Source organism: Prionailurus bengalensis, chromosome D2 (assembly GCF_016509475.1).
Source record: "Prionailurus bengalensis isolate Pbe53 chromosome D2, Fcat_Pben_1.1_paternal_pri, whole genome shotgun sequence".
NCBI classification, from domain to species: domain Eukaryota; kingdom Metazoa; phylum Chordata; class Mammalia; order Carnivora; family Felidae; genus Prionailurus; species Prionailurus bengalensis.
Genome location: NC_057351.1, coordinates 30,170,916 through 30,193,451, shown reverse-complemented (window position 1 = coordinate 30,193,451; position 22,536 = coordinate 30,170,916). Strand labels below are relative to the sequence as shown.

General features: G+C 53.4%; 1 protein-coding gene and 1 long non-coding RNA gene across 2 annotated transcripts in view; both read right to left on the bottom strand.

Annotated features, from left to right (window-relative positions):
* Positions 1 to 3,780: 3,780 nt before the first annotated feature.
* On the bottom strand, positions 3,781 to 4,831 carry LOC122493519. The gene is made up of 2 exons (XR_006299907.1): positions 4,717 to 4,831; positions 3,781 to 4,196 (listed from the first exon to the last, which is right to left on the bottom strand). It is a non-coding gene; the product is annotated as an uncharacterized LOC122493519 (long non-coding RNA).
* Positions 4,832 to 5,800: 969 nt separating this feature from the next.
* Positions 5,801 to 22,536, bottom strand: part of TSPAN15 (tetraspanin 15) — a 49,915-nt gene continuing 33,179 nt past the window's right edge. Inside the window, exons 4-8 of the mRNA XM_043596517.1 lie at positions 15,991 to 16,086; positions 13,688 to 13,804; positions 8,653 to 8,700; positions 7,158 to 7,274; positions 5,801 to 6,632 (exon numbers count right to left, since the gene is read on the bottom strand). Coding sequence (XP_043452452.1) covers positions 6,483 to 6,632; positions 7,158 to 7,274; positions 8,653 to 8,700; positions 13,688 to 13,804; positions 15,991 to 16,086 — 528 coding nt within the window. The 3' untranslated portion in view covers positions 5,801 to 6,482. The remainder of the gene's footprint in view (positions 6,633 to 7,157; positions 7,275 to 8,652; positions 8,701 to 13,687; positions 13,805 to 15,990; positions 16,087 to 22,536) is intronic.

Genomic DNA, 22,536 nt, shown 5'->3' with positions numbered 1-22,536 from the left:
CTTAACCGACTGCGCCACCCAGGCGCCCCTAGATAAACATTTTTTAAAAAGACACAGGGAACAGATTGGTGGTTGGCCAAGGGGAAGGTGGGAGTGGGCAAAATGAATGCAGAGGATCAGAAGGTATAAATTCCAGTTAAAACGAGTAAGTCCTAGGGACGTCCTGTAGAGCACGGTGACGACAGTTAACGGTACTGTATTGCATATTTGAAAGTTGCTAAAAGAGTAGATCTTAAAAGTTCTCATTACAAGAAAAAAAAATGTAACTGCGTGTTGTGATGGATGTTAACTGGACTTACTGAGGTGATCACTTTGAGATACGTACAAATAGCGAATCGTCTTGTACCTCTGAAAATAATGTTGTGTACTGCTATTTGCGCACATGGAATAAATGTTATGTGCCAATTATATCTCCTTTTCGAAAAAGATAAGTAAGTGGTGATGGACGTGTTCATGAACTCAACGGTGGGGATCCTTTCACAGTGTGTATCGTCACATTGTACACTTCAAACACCTAATTTTGTCAGTAAAGTTGGGAAGTGAAGTTATTAATAGAATGAAAAAATAAATGTTAAGTGAATCTGAAGAGAAAGAGTGAATCAGAGGAGAGGAATCAGAGACAGAGTATGGACACTCTTTCAAAATGGTTGCAGTGGGAGGAAGGCAAGATATCGGGTGGGGGGCAGGAGGCTATGGAGAAAGTAAGATCAAGAGAGGAGCGCTTGTTTGTTTCCAGATAGGAATAGCAAAGCTTGTTTGTATCCTCATGAGAATGACCCAGCTGGTTCTTTGAAGGGATCAATACAATTGCTAACCCCCGGGCCAGACTCAGTAGCGAAAATGGAGAAAAGTCAAATTACCAATATCAGGAATAAGAAAAATGTGATCAGTACACATTCTGCAGATATTAAAAGGATTATAAGAGAAAGTTCTGAGCAATTTTGTGCCCATAAATTTGACATCTTACATGAAATGGGCAAATGCCTTGCAGGATTAAGCTGCCAAGCTCTCAAGAAGAAAGAGCCTGATTCGCCTAATATTCAGTAAAGAAATTGGAATTATTGGGCAAAATCTGCCTACAAAGAAACCTCCAAGTCCAAGTAGCTCCACTGGTGAATCCTATCAAACTTTTCGGGAAGAAATTACAACTCCGCACAAACTCTCCCAGAAAATTGAAAAGGAAGGAATACTTCCCAATGAATTCTATGAAGCCAAGACATTACAAGAAAACTACAGCCCCAAATCCCTCCTGAACATTAGTGCAAAAATTCTAAACAAAATTCTAGCAAATCAAACCCAACAAATTATTGTCAAAAAAAAAGTGAGGGGCACTTGGATGGCTCTGTCAGTTGAGTGTCCGACTCTTGATTTCAGCTCAGGTCATGGTCCCAGGGCTGTGAGGTGGAGCCCCATGTCAGGCATCATGTCAGGCTTGAGATTCTCCCTCTCTCTCTCTCTCCCCGTCCCTCTGCCCCTCTCCCCTGCTACACGCATGCTCTCTCTCTCTCAAAAATAAAAACAAAATGAGTGGAGCTTATTTGAGGAACGTGAGGTTGACTTAACACTTGAAAATCAATCAATGTAATTAGCCATGTTTAGAAATTTTAAACAATGTAGAGAAAGCATTTAACAAAACCCAACATCCATTCTTGATAAAAATTCTCAGTTAAGTAGAAACACAACAGAACTTCCTCAAACTGATAAAGGACATCAATGAAAAACGCACATCTAACATTATATTTAAGGATGAAAGACTGAATGCTTTCCACACGAGATCAGAAGTAAGCTAAGGACAAGGTGCCTGGGTGGCTCAGTCAGTTAGGCATCCAACTTCAGCTCAGGTCATGATCTTGCAGTTTGTGAGTTCGAGCCCCACATCGGGCTCTGTGCTGACAGCCCAGAGTCTGGAGCCTACTTTGGAATCTGTGTCTCCCTCTCTCTGTCTGCCCCTCCCCTGTTCATGCTCTGTCTCTCTCTTTCTCTCAATAATAAATAAATGTTAAATTTTTTTTTAAAAAAGAAGTGAGCCAAAGGCATCTATTCTCACACTTTCTGTTCAACATTGAATGAAACAGAATAGAAAATCCAGAATAAACTCACACGTATGTGAACTGATTTTCAGCAAAGGCGCAAAGGCAAGTTGGTGGAGAAAGAGCTGTCTCTAAACAAATGATGCAAGTGCAACTGGATATTCATTTACAAAATAACCGAATTTCGATCCCTACCTCACACCATACAGAAAAAATTAACTCAAAATGGGCCATTGCCCTAAACGGAAAAGCCTTACATCATTATAAAGCTTCGAAAAGAAAATAAAAGAGAAAACCTTGCAGCCCAAGGGTTTCTTAAGTGGGATACCCAAAACACAACGCACAAAAGAAAAAAAGTGATAAACCGGATTTCAAGTTAAAATCTTCTGTTTTGTGAAAAACACTGGTGAGAGAATGGAAAGACAAGCCATAGATGGGGAGAAAAGACTTGGAAATCTGATATGTGATAAAGGACGTATATCTAGACTATGGGAAGAATTCTCAAGCCTCAGTAAGAAAATGAGCAAGACAATTTTTTGAGAAAGATTTGAACAGATACTTCACAGAAATTAGTGCGTGGTGAACACAGCCATGAAAAGGTATCCAACGTGGTTAATCATTGAGGAAGTGCAAAGTAAAACCACGATGAGGTATCACCACACACCCACACCAAATCCTGGCAAGGACATGGAAGAACGTGGGGGACCCTACATGGCTGGTGGAGGTGTAGAATCATGCAACCACTTGGGAAAATACGCTGGCAGTTTCTTATAAAGCTGAACATAGACTTACAGCTTTCCACGCCCGAGTATTTGCCCAGGAGAAATGCAAGTGTGTGTCCATATGAAGGCATGTACGTGAATGTTCATAGCGGCTTTGTTTGTAATAACAACAACAGAAACCTGGAAGTAAGACAAGCGCCCATCAGTAGGTGAATGGATAAGTAAGCTATGGTATATCCATTCAGAGGAATATCGCTGAGCAGTAAAAAGGAACGTGCTACTGATACATGCTACAAAATGAGCAAACCTCAAATTAATCATGTTGAATGAAAGCAGCCCAACAAAAAGAAGAGTACATGCTGTATACACCCACGGATATAAAATGTTAGAAAATACAAAGTCATGTATAGAAATGGACAGCAGATTCATGGTTGCCTGGAGATGGAGCAGGGGTGTGGCGGGGAGGCCGGTAAAGAAGGGATTCCCAAGGCAGGGCGCCTGGGTGGCTCAGGGGGTTAAGCGGCTGACTTCAGCTCAGGTCATGATCTCGTGGTTCACGGGTTTGAGCCCCGCGTTGGGCTCTGTGCTGATGGCTCAGAGCCTGGAGTCTGCTTCAGATTCTGTGTCTCTGTCTCTCTCTCTCTGCCCCTCCCCTGTTCACACTCTGTCTCTGTCTCTCTCTCTCTTTCTCTCAAAAATACATTTTAAAAAAACATTAAGGAGGGATTCCCAAGGGGCAAGAGGAAATTTTTTCTTAGCATGATGGAAATGTTCATTATCCTGATTGTGGTGATGGTTTCCTTAGTGATGTTTGTCACTTTAAATAGGTGTGAGCCCCCCACCCCCACCCCGGGTGGCTCAGTCTGTTAAGCGTCTGACTCTTGATTTCCACCCAGGTCCTGACCTCACAGCTCATGAAACTGAGCCCCATGTCGGACTCTGCCCTGACAGCACGGAGCCTGCTTGGGACTCTCTCTCCCCCCTCTCTCTGTGCCCCTTCCTCTCCCTCTCAAAATAAACAAATAAACTTAAAAAACACGTGGTTTATTTTACCTCAAGTACACCTCAATAAACTGTTAAAAAATAAGTTTGGCGAATATCGTATTTGGGATTTGTATTCCAAGTCAGTCTTCTGGGACACGTGATTGTTTTGTTTCTCTTGGAATTATGGAACAACAACAAAAAAGCCCAACATTAAAGCCTACACACCTCTCCCCGTTCCGCAGCTATTGCGGGCTGCAGTAACAAGGTCATTTTCTGTATGTGCCACGGTGAGGCAACAGGATTAGTCTTGAAGGTCATGCTTCCATTCTTGTGAGATGAGGGGCCGAGAGGATGTTGTCGCTTTGAACACCAAAAGAGGGCAAGAGCAGAAGCATCCCAACCTCAGGACTGAAAAAGTCCCCTCCTTGCGTCCCGTTTTGCGTTCTAGAGAGGTGAGTGGCTGCGGCTTGGAAGGAAAAGAAGAGTGAAGTGTCAGCTGGAGCTCAGCCCTCTGTGGCCACCCACCCCGCCCCCTGGTCCCCGTAAGCGGCAGTGTCACGTAGAGGGGCGTCTTTGCGCCTGCGCGTGGTGGCAGAGAGAAGGAAGACAAGGTGACCAGAGGTTTTCAGGTTACAGGGTACTATGACTTTGGATAGACATACTCAGGGGGAGTCCCAAACTCGCTCAGTGCCTCTGACGTCTTGCTGCCCCAAAGACAGCTGCCTCCCACTCAGCACAGAGAGAATCCTCAGAGAATAGCCAGAGCCAGGAGGCCACCAGCCAGATGCAGGGGGTGACCTGGCCTTGCACGCGTAGGTCAAGATGGGGACCGGGTGGAGGTTCCAGCAACAGCTGCTGTGACCACCCCTTGGGGACAGCTGCAGCATCGGCCATCCGTGCTTTGCACACCCAGGACCATGCAAGCGTCCACACCGCGGGGGAGATTGTACCTGGCCTCACATCACGGCTTGGTCACTTACCAGCCCTGTGCTTTGGGCAAGTTACTTGATATGCCCCAGTCTCTCCATCAATAAAATGGAGACAACACAGTTGCAAGACTTAAAGGAGCTAGTAGCTGCCCAAGGTCTAGACGGGCTCCCGACACAGTGCATGCTTGCTGACGCGTTTGCTATTGTTGCGTTATTCTATCTTTTTACACACCCCTCTCCTGCCCTTTTCTACACCCATCGGAACTCAGGCCCGTGTACGTGGCCGACCAAACATCCGACCGCTTCACTTCTGGGTGTGGCGGGCAGTTCCCTAACACAGACCGAGTTCTTCAGGTCTGGGGGCTCTTGCTGTTTATATCTACCGCTCTAGCTGCTAAGAACCGCACGGGAAACCTGGAACCCACGTCTTGGGGCAGGGAGGCCTGGGCGGGCTGATCCGTGCAGTTCCTGCCATCTCCAGCAGGGGGAGATCGGCACCAAGCTTTGCTGGGCATCCAGCGTTGTTCCTCCCGACCCGGGGCGGGGGGGGGGGGGGGGGGGGAGGGGGGGGGGACCGGGAACCAATCGCTGCTTTCTGTTGGAGGGAGAGCGGCTCAGGTTCGAAAGCTGCGGGTGGATTTGAGGGCACAGCGCCTCCCCAGACCCCTGGCTTTCCTAGTTCCCATCTGTCCCCGCTTTCTGGAGGAGGAGCCTCTTGCCATAGGTGGCTTTGCCTCAGTTTCCCAGTGTGTAAAACAGGGGTTGTCATCTCTGCCTCCTCCGAGGTTTCCCGCAGGTGAATGAATCGCTAGCAGGAAGGGCAGGTCCGGGAGGCTCCGGGGGCAGCCCACAAACACAGCTGGGAAAAGCCATTTCCGTAAGAAGCAACACCAGAGAATGGGAGAGGCTGTCCCAAACCCGGAGCAGGCGGCCTCCAGCCAGCTGCTGATGCACCAGCTGCAGTGTCCCCAACTGTCCCAGATCTTGGTCCCATAGTGCCCTGCCCTTCCCCGCGTGTCCCACCCCCCCCCCCTCCCCCGCGTCAATCCTTGCACCAAGGAGGGGCTTCTAAGCCCGAGTTGAGGACTTCCCCACTCCCTCCTGATCCTAACGGCACAAATGAAACACCAAAAAAAAAAAAAAAAAATCAAATTTTATTGTTTGATTAATAAACTGGATTGGAGGGGCAAAAGTGGGGTGTGTGGGGACACACCCAGCTTTGATTAGTCAGAAACTCCTGTTAACCATGTACAAAATGTTACAAAAATCACGTAAAAAAGAGGGTCAGCAAAGCAGCAGCCTTAGGGAGGGCTCGAGGTTCCTGGGAGGCTGGGAAATGGGCCCAGCCTGGCCTCCGGGGTGTGGCCGTGGGACTGCGGGCGCCTGGGGGCCACACGCCCTCTCCACCACCAGGCACCCATGCTCTCCTCCCTCCTCGCGTACAAATTGCTACAAAATCGCCTTCAAATGGGCATAAACACCACAGGCCAAGGCACTGCCAGAAATGCCATGGGCCCTGAGCTGGGCGCTGGGCACCCCCTTGCCCGGTGGCCCAGGCCTGGAGAAGGGACGCTCTTGTTGTCCGCCCCTAGAGTGCGGGCAGGCACAGGACCCCGGGACTGGGGAGGGCCTCCTCTCCCCAGAGAGGCAGCGGCCGTGGGAGGTCCGAGCAGGCCGCCAGAGCAAAACACAGCCGGGGCTTTGGACAGTGCCAAGTCTGCGGAGAGGACCCACAGTCCTGTCCGGCCACTGCGGTGTGGCCTGAGCGGTGCTGTCGCGGCACGGTCCTGCGGGAGCTGCTGCCCCAGGCCGGGGCGCTAGTTGGGGTAGCACATGCAGCATCCTGTGCCTGCCGCCTCCACGCTGGCCTTGGCACCAGGTCCCAAGAGCCCGTCGGTGACAGAGTGCTCCATGATGATGTCCTCTACCCGGGTGATGTACAGGACTGTCAGCAGCACCCCCAGGAACTGAAGAGAAAGGGCAGGGTGGGCGAGAGCATGCGGGGGATCTGTATGGCCCTCTCTGGCAGCCCCCAACCCGGACCCTCCTCTCCCCCTCCCAGGAAATCCCAGAGACCCTCCGTGCGCCCCATCAGCAGAGGCCCCTCCGCTCTGGGACCCCTGTCTCCACCCCGGCCATGCCACTCACTATCCAGGGGACCTCGGGCAAGTCACTCAACCTTGCCAAGCCTCAGTTTCCTCCTCTGTAAAGTGGGCATGATAACAGCATCTACCTCACAGAATTGAAGAAGGCAGTGTCGGCGAAGCACTTGGAAGAGCTTTATAAGCAGAGCTACTGCCATTCCCCCTCCCTTCCAGCCCTTTCTGCCCTCCAGGTGAGCCCAGACTGATGGTACAAGAGCGTTCTTCACCCCACCCCGTTGTACCTTTTCTGCCCTCTGTCACCACCAAGCCATGCTTTCTCCGAACCGACACCTTGCCCGCCACCCTACTTCCAGCTCCCCTCCCTGGGTGGAGGGGGGACCAGCCCACCTGGGGGAGCAGGATGCCCAGCAGGAGGCCCGCCATGATGGTGTAGTTGTCCATGAACCAGATGATCACGGCGTTGGTGCAGCCTCGCACGTAGATGACATCCTGCACGCTGAGGCGCTGCACAGGGAGAAGCCTGGCTGACACCTGACCCGGCAGAGCCCCAGCCCCCACTCTGCTGCTCACTCGACGTCCAGGCAAGCCCCTCCACCTCGGTGAGCCTCAGTTTCTCACATGCACTACGAGCAGGTGGCTCGAACCGGCGGGTCTCAGTGGGCAGCAGTGTTCCTTAGAGAGCACCGAGGACATTCTGGTGGCACTTCTGGGTGTCACAGCAGCTGGGGTTGGGGGCTGAGGGACTACGGAGCTAAGGGCGATCCTATCCCACAAACAATGGCCCTGTCTACCTGTCTCTCAGAAGTCCCCCAGGGGCATCTAGACGGCTGGAAACCCATCCAGAACTGTCTGAGCCAAAAGCCCAACTTCAGGTACTTATAAAAACCACAGTGTTTTCTGTGTGGTTTTACTGTGCACAAATACATAGTATACATACATACACACACACACACACACACACGCGTATGCTATATATAACTTTGCAGAAATACTACTATGTAAATTACAGAATGATTATACGGTATTTTGTCTGGAATTTTATCAAGAATTGGTCGCCATATTGGAAAAATAATGCCTGTGGTATACACGTTGCCACTCGCCCTGCCGGGGGTGTCAGCTGCCCCTGTGGTACAAACCCGTGACTGCTTTTTTTGCGTCTTCTGTTGTATCTAATGCCTGAGCATTTCCATGTGAAGTATGCTATAGGATTGTAAGTTGTTCTATTTCTCCTTTTATCTCGGATCCATCCCTCGTTCTGAAATTGGGTGTGTGTCGGTAGATTATATTATCTGTGGATTTCATTTCGAGATAATAACAAGGGCATTCCCACATGATTTTATAATACCTGGGCATCGGGTCTGATGGCTTGAGAACCTCTGCTAGTCTATGACTCTCCAGCTGAAATGTGTGTCAAGCACCTGCTGGGCTCTGCCCCAGGAATGTGTGTTTCTGGCAAGTTCCCAAGGCTGCTGTCACTGCTGGCCCAGGGAACTCACTCCTCACAGGCACCTCAAGCCATCATGATTTTTAGCTCCCTCCCAACACCACCCCAGTGTCTCTCTTAGTCCCCGGAGTTGCAAGGCAGACCGGCGCTGAGCACGGCTGGGCACACGGGCGTGCGGGGGGCACCGGCAAGGGCACGCTGACCTCACACCGAAAACCCACAGTAGGTGCTCAGTAAACACAGGCAGGCAGCCCCTCCCAGCCTGGGGGGTTCTTGGCTCCCTGAGTCCTTCTGTATCTGGGCACAGGTGGAAAATCCTGGCAGCACCTGACTCCTATTCACAGCCAGGAGCCCCACCCCCAGGAACCCTTCCAGTCACCCCGCGGAGGGGACAGGAAGAGCAACCCTTCTCAAGGAAAGAGATCCCAAAGACATTACCTCCTTGTCAATAGTTCTGTAGCCGCACATGGTGTTGACAACTTCTGTCTGAAACAGAAATGTGTATTAGCTGACACATAATGGTTACTGTACAAGACGCTATCAGTCTCCCCTTTTACTGATGAAAGGACAGAGGCACAGAGTCCGTATGAATGGAGCTGAGATTCCCTCCCAGGCCATCTGGCTAGAGTCTGCATCCTAGCCTCCCCACCCCCCCGCGCCCGCCAAGAGATGCCCAGGAGGAGGGACAGGAAGGTTAGTTCTGCGGCATGTGGGGAAGAGGACGACTCCTCCACCAGGGGCAGCCCAGGAACCCGGAGAAAAGCGTGCCGTCCCAGGCTCCCTTGCCGCCCCAGGGCCACGGCTTTGCGACATGGCCATACTCGGTCTCAGAGATGAGGGCTGGGCTGTTCTTGCTCCGCGGACTCTTATGAGGCAAAACCTCAGAGGGCAGCCAGGACCCTGGCCAGCTGTGGTTTACCTGAGGACAAGGCTGAGGCCGCTGACCACACTTCCCTGCCCCTGCAGACCGCCAACCCACCAGCCAAGGCACCACCCGGGTGTTCTTCTGGGAAGAGAGTTGCTCTCAGGACAGGGAAAGCTGGGGTCGGCCCTGGACGCCCTCAAGCCCCTTCTCAGCGTCAGGACTGGCAGGGGCACATTCCAGCACTGTCTATGCCCCGTGCGGCCTCCTTTCATTCTACAAAGTGACAGAAAGCTAGATGCCCCGGCCCCACCCTGTGACATCCAACTGAGAGCTGCTGTCGCTCAGGGCACTGCAGGTGGCAGCAGTGAGAGCAGGAGAGTGGCCTGGGCAGCCTCTGGCATCATGCTTACCTGGTCCGGGTCTGGCTCTGCTACTTATGAGCTCTGTGACCCGTCTTAGATGGCGCTCAATCAGTATTTGTTGAATGAATGAATGAATGAATGAATGAGATTCTTTGGTGTCTTCGATGAAGCAATGGTGATCAGTAAACCCACCTCATGGGGCTGTTTTGACCATAAAGTGAGGTACACCCGTCAACGGCTTATCTCAGGGCCAGCCACGTGGAAGAACAAAGGGATGCTGGCTGGAGTGACTTTGGACATGATCCCAGCCCCTGGAAGGCAAGGAAGGCTGTCAACTCCCCTTCCAAAAGAGCAGGTTGGACCGCAGGCCTCATCTCAGATGTCAGGACCTGGTTTGTGGGCAAAATAACCTCCCTCAGTCTAGACTGTACCCCAGGCGCCCCCTGATCCCAAACTGGCCAGCATCCACTTAACACAGGTCAGCATTTGTGGCTCCTCCAGGGGGTGAACATGACCCCCATGGAGAGGGTCAGGCCTGGGAAGCAGGTGCATGATAGAATGACGGGAATGATAGAAAATGGTAGAAAACACCTTACTTGTTCATTCATTCACTGAACAAATATTAACTGAGCACCTATTATGTACCAATCAATGGTCTAGGTGTTGGGAATGTAGAAAAACAAAGGAAAGTCCTTGCCTTCATGGAACTTATATTCTAGAAAGGGGGACCCACAATGAACATAATAAGTAGGTCATCTGCACGGTATATGGAAGGCAACAAGATTAACCACTTTGCACGGTGCTCCCAGCCCTGGAGGCATCGCCCCTGCCCTCAGGGAGCAGACATGCACCTGGCAAGGCCTCCTTTGCACCCACAGCCCCGACCCCTCCTCTGGACACGCCTCCCCTGCCAGGAGAGCCCCCTCCCCCGAGGGGTAAGAGGGGTAAGAGGCTTCCATGGCTCTTTCCAAAGGTAAAGCCTGTCTAGGTTTGAGCACAGAACGAGTATTCTCCAGAGCCTCTGCTGAAGGTTCGCAGGCCCTGAGACCAGTACTTGGTGGCCTTTTCCATCTGGCACAGGGCCACAGACAGGAGGTCACGAAGGGGGCTTCTGAGCAGCCCAAAAACGAACGCAGCAAAGTTCACAAGGGTTCTTCCCAAGTGCCGCCTCTCACTCTGGCACAGGGCTGATGAGCTGGGGTACCTGGGGTCTGAGAGGCCAGGGGGAAGGGGGGGAGAGACGCCTTGGGGGACAGGCCCCCTAAGGGTAGCCAAAACTGAGAGGGTGGATATCTATAAACATGGGCCCAAGAGCTCAACAGGCACGGCAGTCTGAGGCCATTTAACGGAGAGGCAGAGTGCCCTCTACGCCAACCCAGGCCTTGGGGACATCACAGCATAACCAAATTTTACCCGAGTGATCCCTGTTGCTGTTTCCAGTCTCCTGTAGGAAGCCTTGTATAAGACATTTCTTTTAATGCTGAGAGCTAGGGGGAGAAAGTGACTTTCCCTGAAGAAGAAGCTTGCTTTCCTCCGTTGAACATAACAATGTATATTATGTTCACGTCTCCTCTTTTCCTTTGGCTGCCAGGAAGCTCTCAACCACCAAGCATAAGGCTCTGGCTTCTGATTATTTTCAACTTGAGTTTTTTCCTGTGTATTTCCTGTGTGTCCATTCAGACCCCGTGGCTAAATGAAATAGGGTGAAATAAAAAGATCCATACACGAGTTCACACGCAGATTCTAGGAAGGAAGGAAACACCCTCTTTTCTATCGCGAGAGGAAAATCCCGTGGGAGACACAAGGTGAGCCCACCAGTGGTTCTGTAATACAGGACAGAGATAGCCCAGCTGGGTGAGTGTCACCTCCCCACCTCACTGTTCCCGTCCAGATGCGGACTTGACACTTCGCTTCCCTGCAGGGTCCGCGTTGATATGCCCAGCCTGGACTTTTCCCCACACTCCAGACGCCTATATCCACCTGCCTCTTGGACATCCCTGCTGGAATGCCACCCGGCTCCCAAGCTCCGCCTGTCACACTGAACCCCTGATCCCCCAAACCTGCCTCACTGCTGTCCTCCCCTCTCAGGCAACAGTAGCCCCGTCTTTCGTGTGGCTCAAACCAAAACCCGGGAGTCCTCCTCATTTCTCCCTTTCCCCCACCTCCCATATCTGAACTGTCGGCAAATCTTGTGCAATTACGTGCAAAGCCAAGCCAGAAGCTGACCAGGTTTTATCACCTCCGTTACCATCGCCTGACTCTGAGCCTCTGTCTTCTCCCACCTGGTGGGGTGGGTGCTTCCCGGAACCCCTGAAACACTGCGAGCACAATCGGCAGGAGCCTTAGCTGTCAGCCCTCGTGATGATTGTTACGTGTCGTTAATTTTATGTGTCAACTTGACCGGGCCCGGGGTGGGGTGCCCAGATATTTAGTCAAACATTATTCTGGGTGTTTCTCTGAGGGTGTTTTCCAGGGAGATTAATATTTAAATCAGTACATGGAGTAAGGCAGATTGCTTTCCCTAATGTGGGTGGGCCTCATCTGATCAGTGGAAGGTCTGCACAGAACAAAAAGGCTGCCCTCCCCCAAGAAACCGAGAATTCTTCCTGCCCGACGAACTGCCCACCTGAACTGAGACACTGGCTCTTCCTGGCTCTTGAGCCTCCAGCCCTCGGACAGGAACTACCCCGTCAGCTCTGCTGCTTCTCAGGCTGTTGGACTCAGACTGGAGCTAAACCCTTGGCTCTCCTGGATACTCAGCTTGCTGACTCGTCCTGCAGACCTTGCTCTGGCTAACCAGCATCTCAGAGCCTGCTTCCCGGACAGCCTGACCTGTGACACACGGACCGCCCCTAATCAGACTCCCCATGTTCACCTCTGCCCTCCCAGCAGTCAGCGTGATCCTAGTAAACCTGAAGTCAGATCTGCCACTTAGCCACTCGAGCCCGCCATTTGACTCCTTGTCCCTCCAGGGAAAACCAAAGTCCTGACCATGGTCTTCAGGGCACCCATGACGTCCCCAACTTGATCTGCTACTGTTCTCCCCCACGCTCACTCTGCTCCAGCCACAGTGGTTTCTGTGCTGTTTCTCAAATGCACCGGGGCAATTCTCACCCCAGGGCCTTTGCATGTGCACTTCTCTGCCAGGAAGTGCATCCTCCAGATATGCATGGCTTACTCCTTCACTTCCTTCAGGGTGTTATGAGAACTACCTTCTCAATATCTAAAATCACAATCTTTCACGCCCCTCCTTTATTTTTCTCCTTAGCATTTGCCACCTTTGAGGGTACAATCTGGCCCATACTTTGTTGGTCTAAAACGTCAGTACCGTGCAGGCAGAGTTCTCCATGTGTCTACAGACCCCCAGGACCTCGAATCACATCTGGCACATAGCGGGTCCTCAACAAATATATGCTGAATGAATAAACACACGTAGGACTTCCAGAGCTTGACGTGGACATTCAGGTGCCACTGCCCTATGTGACGAAGTTCAAGATCACCGCCCCCCCCACACACACACAAACACAGGCTTCTCTGAAAATGCTGGGCTCTTCTCCAGCGCTCCCCCTTCCCAGAAAGCTACCCTAAAACGGCAGCTAAAATTTCCAAACAAACCTTCTCTCCTGGTCCAGGCTCTTTTTAGGGCCGATGCACTTGGCACTGACTCCCTGACTCAAGGGTGAGGCCCCCCCCCATGCCCACCGGCAGCTGCTTGGTTTACAGAATCCAGCAGTGGGCACAGAATGGTAGAGATGTTCGAAAAGACATTTTCCATGACTGTCCAGGCATGAGTAATTGCAAAGCTCTCCACCTCGTTCCAATCCAGAAACCGAGCCGTTGGGGGACACGTTAGTCAAACACAGGATTGAAGAAGCCCTTCGTTTATAAGTGGCGACTACACAGGACAGCCTCCCACGAAGGCAGGCCCCTGATGTTTGGGTGCCTCAATTTCTTCATCTGTACAGTGGGTAAAATAACAGGACCCACCCCAAGGTGTTGTGGAAAGGGCTGAATAATCCAAGAGAGCCTAGGACGGGCCTGCACGTGAGAAGTGTTCACTAGCTGCTCACGACCACTGCTCTTAAAGACCAGCCTTCCACGCCCCCACCCCCAGATGCACCCCTGTCAGTGGCCCTGGGGACTCGGGAAGCCGTGGCAACGACCACCACCTCCTGCCCCACCCCCACCCCCTTCCTGAAAGACGAGAGGCGCCTGGCCAGCCCGGGAGGCCAGGAGCAGCGGGTACCGTGTTTCTGACGCAGCAGGTGTAAGGCACCCCGCAGGCCAGGGGTCCGGGGGCGTCGCAGGCGTGGTACTGGTTTTTGCTCCAATCCCGGTAGTCTTCTCCGCCGCAGCACTTAAACTGAGAGAGAGGCGAGCAGAGGGGTGCCGTGTCACCGCCGAGGCCCCAGGCACGGACCAGGAAGGGGCCCTGCCGGGAGACCCTGCGGTTTACGATGGGTCTCCTGGTAGGGGGAGCACCCGGGGCCGCGGTCGGCAGGTTGTCCTATGCTCTCCCGGGAGGCAGTAGCACCCCATCGCCAGAGGGGCACGCAGGCCAAGGCTGGGCAGCCTCCCAGGGTGGGTATGGGGAGGGTACCAAACACTGGAGGGAAAGTTCTCTTCGACCCCCATCTTCACGTCCCCAGTGCAGCTGCTCAACCCTGAAGGTCCCAGAGACTAGGGCTCCGTGGACGCCCCAACAGCCCAGTGGCCTTATGCGACAGCCACCCCAGCTCGGCCTGGGGGTGTTCCTCAGCAAAGGGACACACACACGGCCTGCCATGTGGGCTCGGGACCGAGGGTGGGGACAGGGCGGGCCTCCTTTCCCCCTGGCTTAGCTTCTCCGGGCACCAGCCCCTGCACTGGCACAGATCCGAGGAGCCAGTGGCTCCCTGGAGGAGGAGGAAGAGGAGGAGGAGTGAGTGGAGGAGGGGGAGCGGGGCAGGAGCGACCGTACGTTGGGAGGTCAGGGAGGCCCCTCTGAAGACATGACATTTAATCTGAAACACGAACAGCAGGGAAGAGCCAGTCACCAGTGCATAGGCCCCACAGAATGAGCCAGTGGTATGTGGGCAGCGGGCACAGAGGCCTGTCAGGAGCAGGGCGAGTGAGAGGGGAGGGACGAAGGGGAGAGGCCGGCCTGGGCCGCAGCACGCAGAGCCTACTGAGCCAGAATGAGTAGGGAGCTGAGATCATATTCTGAGTGATGGGGAGTCGCTGCAGGGTTGACTAGGGGAGTGATGATGCCAGAGAGACACAAAGCAGACACCCTTCCGCAGCCCCCCAGGGAGCCCTTCCGGCAGTTTTTAGGACCTGGAAGTGCCTCCCCAGGGTGCAGTTAAACGGCATTTGCTTTGCAGTCCAAGAGACCAGAGTTCAAATCCTCAGGCTACCCCTCCTAGCTGTGTGACTTTGGGCAAGCTGACCAGCCTCTCTGGGCCTCGGATCCTCATCCGCAGAGCAGGAAGAGCAATGCCAGCTTTGCACAGCTGAGCTGAGGGTGACAGAGCCAGGCCATACACGAAGCACTCAGCATGGGGCCTGGCACCGAGCATAAGTCACCCCGCCCCGCCCCACCCGGGGAGAAATGAAATCCCCAAGCCAGTTGAAGGCTGGTTCCAATAAAAACATCATGCTTCACCCGACGGTCAGAGCTGGCCGCCACACCCCTGGCAGAGAGGGGCCTCCCGGAGGCTGCACCTGTTGTGACCACAGTGAAGGCCTGAGCCAAGGGAGTGGCCACTGCGGGTGGCCCTGGGTGCGGTGAGATTTGGTTCTCACTGACGGCTAGCACGGGAAGCAGGTCCCAAGGCCATGTCCCCAGAAGTGCAACGTCAAGGCACAATGACATCAGGACATCAAGAGCGAGGGCCCCTCCCTGATGCAGATGAGGAACCTGAGGCTCAGGACTAAATGAGACCGAGGTGTAAGAAGCCACTGAGGGCTTATCATTGCATCGACAGACTTGGGTAGACGTTGTGGGGAGAAGGACAGTGTCCCAAAATGACAATCGTCGCGTTCACAGAAGTGCTATGGGGGAAAAGGGGACGTCGTGTTCTGTTCCCCAATGCAGGAGGATGTGGGATCAGGGACGAGCTCTTTCCACATCAGGGCTGTCCCTGACTTGACAGGGAGTGAGCTCCCCGTCACTGAACGGACCCTGAACTGGGTGGCTTGGAGGTCACTCCCACCTCAAGGAAGGATGGTCTTTGCCCATCAGAGAAGGGTACCCTGGGACCCTGCAAGGTGGCTTTTGGTTTTACCTGACCTTATTCTTTTGGGGGGGAGGGGAGGGTAGTAACTAAGGAGAGACAAGAAGAGTAAGGACATTCTGGGCCAGGCACGTGGGCAGAGGACTGGTTGAGAAGGTCAGGCCCTACACTTGGTGGCTGTCCATGGCACACCATTGCCTCCCAACGTGGCCAGCTACTTGCTTTGGGAGCGGACAAGCCCCTGCTCCGTCACCCTCACCCTCTTGAGCAGGGTCCCGAGTCGGGGGGCAAAGGGCATGGCAGCTGTGTCTCTGACCCACGGCGCCTGGCTCACCTCCTTCTGAACAAAGTCCATGATGTTTTTGAAGTCCAGATCGTCATAGTAGTTCTCGATTCCTCTTCGAATGTTGTCATTCAGAAAGTCGATGGTCTATTTAGATGGAGACAGTATGAAAGAAACAGACCTCCCCTCCCTGAGCCCAATCCAAGGTCTCCCAGGACTCGGGATTGGAACAGAGTGCCCACGTGCCCAAGGAGCTCCCACCCCGCCTGCACGAACGCCCCACCACATCCCTGCCCACACCCTCTCCATGCCCCCCGTGCCCATCTGATGCCTTAGTCCCTCTGCCATGTCTAAGCAGGAGTGATTCACACGCTTTCCCATACAGATCAGATAGGCCAGGACCCAAGAGATGGGGCCCTTCCCCAGGGAAGCAGCCACGCCAGGCTGGGACTGGGCTGGCCCTGGTGCCTGCCTGGTGTTCCTTCCACTGTCCAAAGACAGGCCTGAAGTGAGTCTTCCTTTGGTCCTCCAGACCTCCTCTCCACTCTCAGCTGCTATCCAAGCTCTTGCGTTATAGATAAGGAAACTGAGGCCCAAAGAGGGGCCTGACTCTGCCAGGGCACAGAGCAGGCAGGCTAGGGGCCCGGCCAGGACTGGAAATCAGCTCTCCTCACTTCCCCAGCGGTTCATCGCTGCGGGGCTCTGGCCTGAACAAAGGGCCCACCCCCTAGCTCGGACCGGGAGGGGTGCTGGCACATCGCCCTCTCCCGGTCACACTGGGCCTTCTGGATCAACAGCTCGGCTGTTGTGCTGAAATCCAGGAGCACAAAAGGCCCCACAGCGGGCAGGGGTGGGGGCAGGAGTGTGGGCAGCCCAACCCCAAGCTCAGAGCAACAATCAGGGCTTTCAGAGCGGGGAGGCCCGCATATCACCAGAGATCGTGCTGGCACAAAGGGGGCATTCTTGGCTCTGGAGCCAGACGATCCCCAGGGGAGGCGCCTGTGGGCGCCCCTGGGAAAACCGGGCCCTGGGTCCCAGGCCTGGTCCTGGGCTGCGGGCCCCACCACAGCCACTTCTCCTCTCTGAGCCTGAGTTACCCACTGGTGAACCAAACCTGCGGGCCCGTCTTTAAGGTAACTTCCAGTTCCGAGGACCAAAGACTAAGCTGAGAGATGCTGTCGAGGCTCAGAGTCAAGAACAGGCCCCCGCAGCCAGCCAGGCCGCGGACGCTGCATTTAATACCCGAGCCTCCAGTTCCTTACCTGCAAAATGGGGAGGAGAGATGTGAGTGTAGACGGCCTCCAGAACAAAAGCCAGCGGCTAGCCTGGGACCCCACAAACACCCTGCAGCCCAGGGAGGCCATCTGACCACAGTCACCTCACTGGTCACTGGCAGAGAGACGCTAGAACCAAGGTGGCGAACCCCCAGCCTGACAACACTAAGAAGCCAAAATAAGAACTCAAGGTTCAGTTTGGGGTCATCTCCCCACATCATCTCCAGTATCAGGAAGAGAGGAACAAAGGGTACATCAGCCACGTGCTTCCCGACACTCACTGCTCAAAGCCAAGACAATAAAGGAGACCGGCTCGGGGAAGCCTATCTCTGTGGCCAGAAGGAAAACCCTCTGCTGATGAAGGCCAGCTGCTCAGAGGCAGACCTAGGAGCCGACAACCTTGACGGTGGCCTGCGGGGGACATGGGGCAAGTCCACTCACCGGCGCGCCAACGACCGTGCTCTCACCAGCCCTCAGCCCCTGCGCTGACCCCGGGGCAGGGGCCGGCTGGCCACACAACCCGCGCAGAGCAGGGACCCGCCTGGCCTCAGGCCCACGCTTCTCAGAGGCCCCAGGCCATGAAACCTTTCCAACCTTGGGTGCCCGCCCCTCTGGGTGATGAAGGGACAGGCCAGCCAGCTGGGACACTGTTGGGGGCACCTAAGAAACAGGACACTAGGGTGGGGCCAGTCTGCCACCCAGGGTAGGGCAAGGGAATGAGCTCATGGCATTGAACGGCACGCTGCAGGGGGCCCCTGGGTGAGCGGAGATGCAGGGGTGATGCCAGGGTCAGGGCCTGTTTCAGTCAACTCTCGAGGCATTGCAGACACAGTCCCCCATGTCCCCCTGGACCTACCCCAGTCCAGTGGCCACCTCCTCGCCCCTCTACTGGGTCACATACTGTTGGGACTCCCCCGGGGCTAGAGCTGGGGGGCAGGGGATGAGGGCAGGAGGCCCGGGGCAGGGTCAGCCGAGGGGAGAAGCCTCTCCCTCCCTCTTTGGTGAGCCGCTCTGACCTTTCTCTCCAAACCATCTCAGTCTCTGGGCACTTTCCAAACATGCTGACTCCGAAAAAGGCCTCTGTGAAAATCAGGCCTCCAATCTGGTAAGCTGAGCCGGGCCCCTGCAGGGAAGGGAGGCCCCGCCAGAGGTCCGTGGAATGGGCAGGAGGAACAGATGTCCCAGGCTGCGTGGACCGTCCCCAGTTCCTCAGGGACCTCTTCGGATCACACTTGCTCTTGTGCTCTTGTGTGCATGCGCTGCCTGTGGCACCGTGAATATGTGGCCTCAGGGGCCACGTGGCCCGGGCTAAACTAAGCAAAGAGTAAGCAAACATCAAAGGCCACAAGATTTTCAGAGCACAGTGTTTAAACCACCAGAGGCAAGCTACAAAGAACTGTCCTTTCTAGTTCTTTCTTTTAAATCTAGTTTTAAAGTTATCCAAAGCCTCCACAGCAGCTTTCCCAGTAGAGGTGCTTTCTGCTTTTAAATGGAATTGGGGAGCCCGAGGAATCGGGGAGCCTGGGCTGCTCAGTTGGTTAAGGCGACCGACTCTTGGTCTTAGCTCAAGTCATGATCTCGGCTCAAGTCATGATCTCATGGTTCGTGAGTTCCAGCCCTACATCAGGCTCTGCACTGACAGCGTGGAGCCTGCTCGGGGTTCTGTCTCTCTTTCTTTCTGCCCCTCCCCTGCTTGTGCTTTCTCTCTCTCTCTCTCTCAAAATCAATAAATAAACTTTAAAAAACCGAATGAGGAATCAAGGGAGTGGGACCCGTGGCAGCCACAACCCAGGGCTGGGAGGCTGGGAGGCTGGGAGCAGGCGGAGAAGGGAGGAGGGGCAGGACGTTGGCAGGAGCCTCCTGCCTGGCCTCTGGGGATGGAGCTTCCGCTGCCTTCTCCTCAGCTCCCGAGACCCCAGGCTGCGGCCCCACTGCCACCAGTACCAGCCCGGTTCCCACAGTGTGGAAGGGGGTGCTCGGCCTAGGACTTCCTTCCCTTGCACCTGGGCTGAGCCGGCACCTCCGGGTTTCCCTCAGTGCCCCAGACTGTGGGGACTTGTCCTCTTGCCTCCAGTCCTGAGAGGGGGCCCAAATCTAACAAGCAAGACCAGAAGAGAACCCAGGAAGCAAGAAAAAAGGAGCAGAGAAAGCTACAAGGTTCTCCGGAACACGTGCTAGACCCTTCCTCAGACCTGGCCGGACGTCACGGGTTTAATCCCGAGGGAGAGGAGGCCATGCTTCAGCTTCGCAGGTGTTTGGGGCTCCAGCTGTCCCTCCCACACTCTGTCCACAGCGGGGCACCCCGGCTGTGAGGGTCTGGCCAGATCTCAGCAGAACCTTCTCTACTTGGCTCCAGATGGGAAAGTTATATACGTTTGCGTGCTCAGCCAAGCGGGCCACCGTGCCTTCTCCTTTCTCCCTGCCCCTGAACTTCAAGGGCATGTCCAGAACCGGCTAGTGCCAGGGCCATGATAAAAAAAAAAAAAAAACAGGCTGGGTGCTGTCCACCGTTCCCTGGCCCGGTGTTGGGTGTGACCACAGCACCCTCTGGTCAAGGCCAGGAAAGAGGCCACTCTTCACCCCTGCCTTGGTAGCAGAAGGAAGGTAGAGGCAAGGAGGCCTGCGACGGGCATACAGGTGCACCAGCTACAGCCCGGCACCCTCTGGGTGTCCCGCTCAGCTCTGCCTGACTGGGAGCACATGGGCAGGAGCTGCCCTCTTCCCACACCCCTACACCCTCGGGAGAGGTCCTGGAGCAAGCTGCAGCACTAGGAGGTCACGGTGAGACGCGAACCATCGTGGAGGTCACTCAGACTCTCCTCCCATTGGCTGGGGTCAGGACACTGCACTTCAGACGCCCGAGCCCTCGGGTCTCGGTGCCACTAGGCTCTGTGCAAACAGAGAAGCCGCTTCAGTCTGACCGCCAGGTCATGCCTGACAGCAGAAACGCCACCCAGGGTCAGGGATGGAGACTTTCTTCCTTATATCCAGGGGCATGTTTATATATTGCTGCCTGGCTGGGGCCATGGCCCGCGCACCTTCCTGGGAACCCAGCGTGAGGTCGTTAGCCTAATTTGTCCTCATTTGTCACCAAGAGCGACTTAGACTTGACTGGTAGCCCGTGGGGCCAGACTTGTTAACAGTGTGTCTCAGAGAAATATGTCTTCTCCTCTTGGTGAGGAGAAAGGGAATCGAGAACTCACCTCCTCCTGGAAGCGGACCTTCATGGCTCCTCACCTTTTTCTCCACCTTACACCGCCCCTTCCTACTGACATCAACAGCCAGGCTGTTTCCCTATCCTCACCATCGGCCAGTCTCATATTTTACATTCGGGTTGGGAGGGACATTGTTTTTTTTAGGTGGTATTTTTTCCCATGATTTTAAGAAAAAGAATATTTGGGAGCTAGGGAAAAAATACAAAGAAGAAATAAAAATCACCCTAGCCCTACCCCTCAGAGGATATAAAAGTTAATATGATAATATTTCTATTATCTTCCAGATTTTTCCAGGCCTAGTTTTTTCATGGTGGAGATCTGACCGCATTTATAATTTCCTATCTCATTTTTCAATGATTTTGAATTCTGCATCACAGGCATATGAGAACGTGGCCCACGATGAGCCTCCAAAGAGCTGAGAGCCCTGACGGTGAGGGTCTTTCCTGGGTTGCACACAGAGACCCTCCCCTGACAGGCCCCATGAAGGGACACACCATCCAATCCTCAGGGTTTGGGGATAATGAGATAATGAGAAACTCTCAGCCCTGACCTTGACCCACGGCGTCCTCAGCTGTGAGGTCTAGGGGGTGGAGGTCCTTCGGTGGAAGAAGGAGTGGTGGGTGTCATGGCCCCTGCTGAGCGACAGGGCACTGGGAAGATGGCTGATCGGGCCGCCTTTGTGAGAGTGCTCTGGAAACCAGAACTGCTGCTCACTTAGGGTACCGTTTATGAAAACAGTCGATGCTGCTGACCACAACCTGGACCTGGCTCTAGCCAGGAAAGCACTATTCCGTAACCTCTGGAAAGCCACAGGCTGGCTGGGGGCCCAGCGGCTGCACAGAAACACATCCCCACGGACGAATGGAATAAACCTCTCTCCCCTCAGGCTGCTGAGAAATGAACCAACACCCCGATCTTCCAGCTCTGAGCAGACAGTCTGAAAAGCAGAAAAGGGGGAAAGGGAGGAGCAGGTAGTGACACCAGATCGAAAAGATAACTGATGAGGCAAAGAAAAAGGGAAATAAAAGAATATTTTGAGACAAACGAAAATGGAAACACAACATACCAAGACTTTGGGGATGCAGCGGAAACAGTCACAAGAAGGAAGTTTATAGTGATAAACATCTACCTTAAGAAAAAAAGAGAACAATGTCAAATAAAAAATCTAACTTTACACCTCCAGGACGCAGAAGGAGAGGAGCGAACCAAGCCCCAAGTTAGTAGAGAGGGAAGGTAGTAACAAAGATCTGAGCAGAAATAAATGAAGTAGAGACTAGAGAGTCAATTAAAAAAATATCTACAGGGGCACCTGGGGGCTCAGTCAGTTAAGCATCTGACTTCGGCTCAGGTCATGATCTCACAGCTAGTGGGTTCAAACCTTGCATCAGGCTTCGTGCTGACAGCTCAGGGCCTGGAGCCTGCTCTGGATTCTGTATCTCCCTCTCTCTCTCTCTGCTCTCTCTCCCTTTCCCCAAAATAAAATAAACATTAAAAAAATTAATAAAAAGACAAAAAATGAAAAAATCAAAGTTAAAAAAGAAATAGAAAATCTGAACAGACCAATCACGGGTCAGGAACTAGTAAACTAGTAAATGTCCAGGGCCAGACGCTTCACTGGTGAACTCTACCAAACACTTAAGGAATAATTAATACTAATCTTTCTCAAATTCTTCCAAGATATTGAAGAGGAGGAAACACTTTGAAGTCATTACGAGGCCAGCATTCCTCTGATACCAATGCCAAGCAAGGAGACTATAGGAAAAGACAAATATAGGCTAATACCTCTGATGAACATAGCTGCAAAAATCCTCAGAAAAATACCAGCAAACCAAATTCAACAGTACATTAAAAGGATCATACACCATGATCAAATGGGATTCATCCCTGGGATGCAAGGATGGTTCAACATCTGCAAATCAATCCATGTGATAACCACATTAACAATGAAGGATAAAAGTCACAGGATCATTTTAACAGATGCAGAAAAAGTATTTGACAAAATTTGACATCCTTTTCTGATCAAAAAAACACTCGACAAATTAGGTATAGAAAGAATGTACCTCAACATGACAAACACCATACATAATAAGCCCACAGTTGACATCATA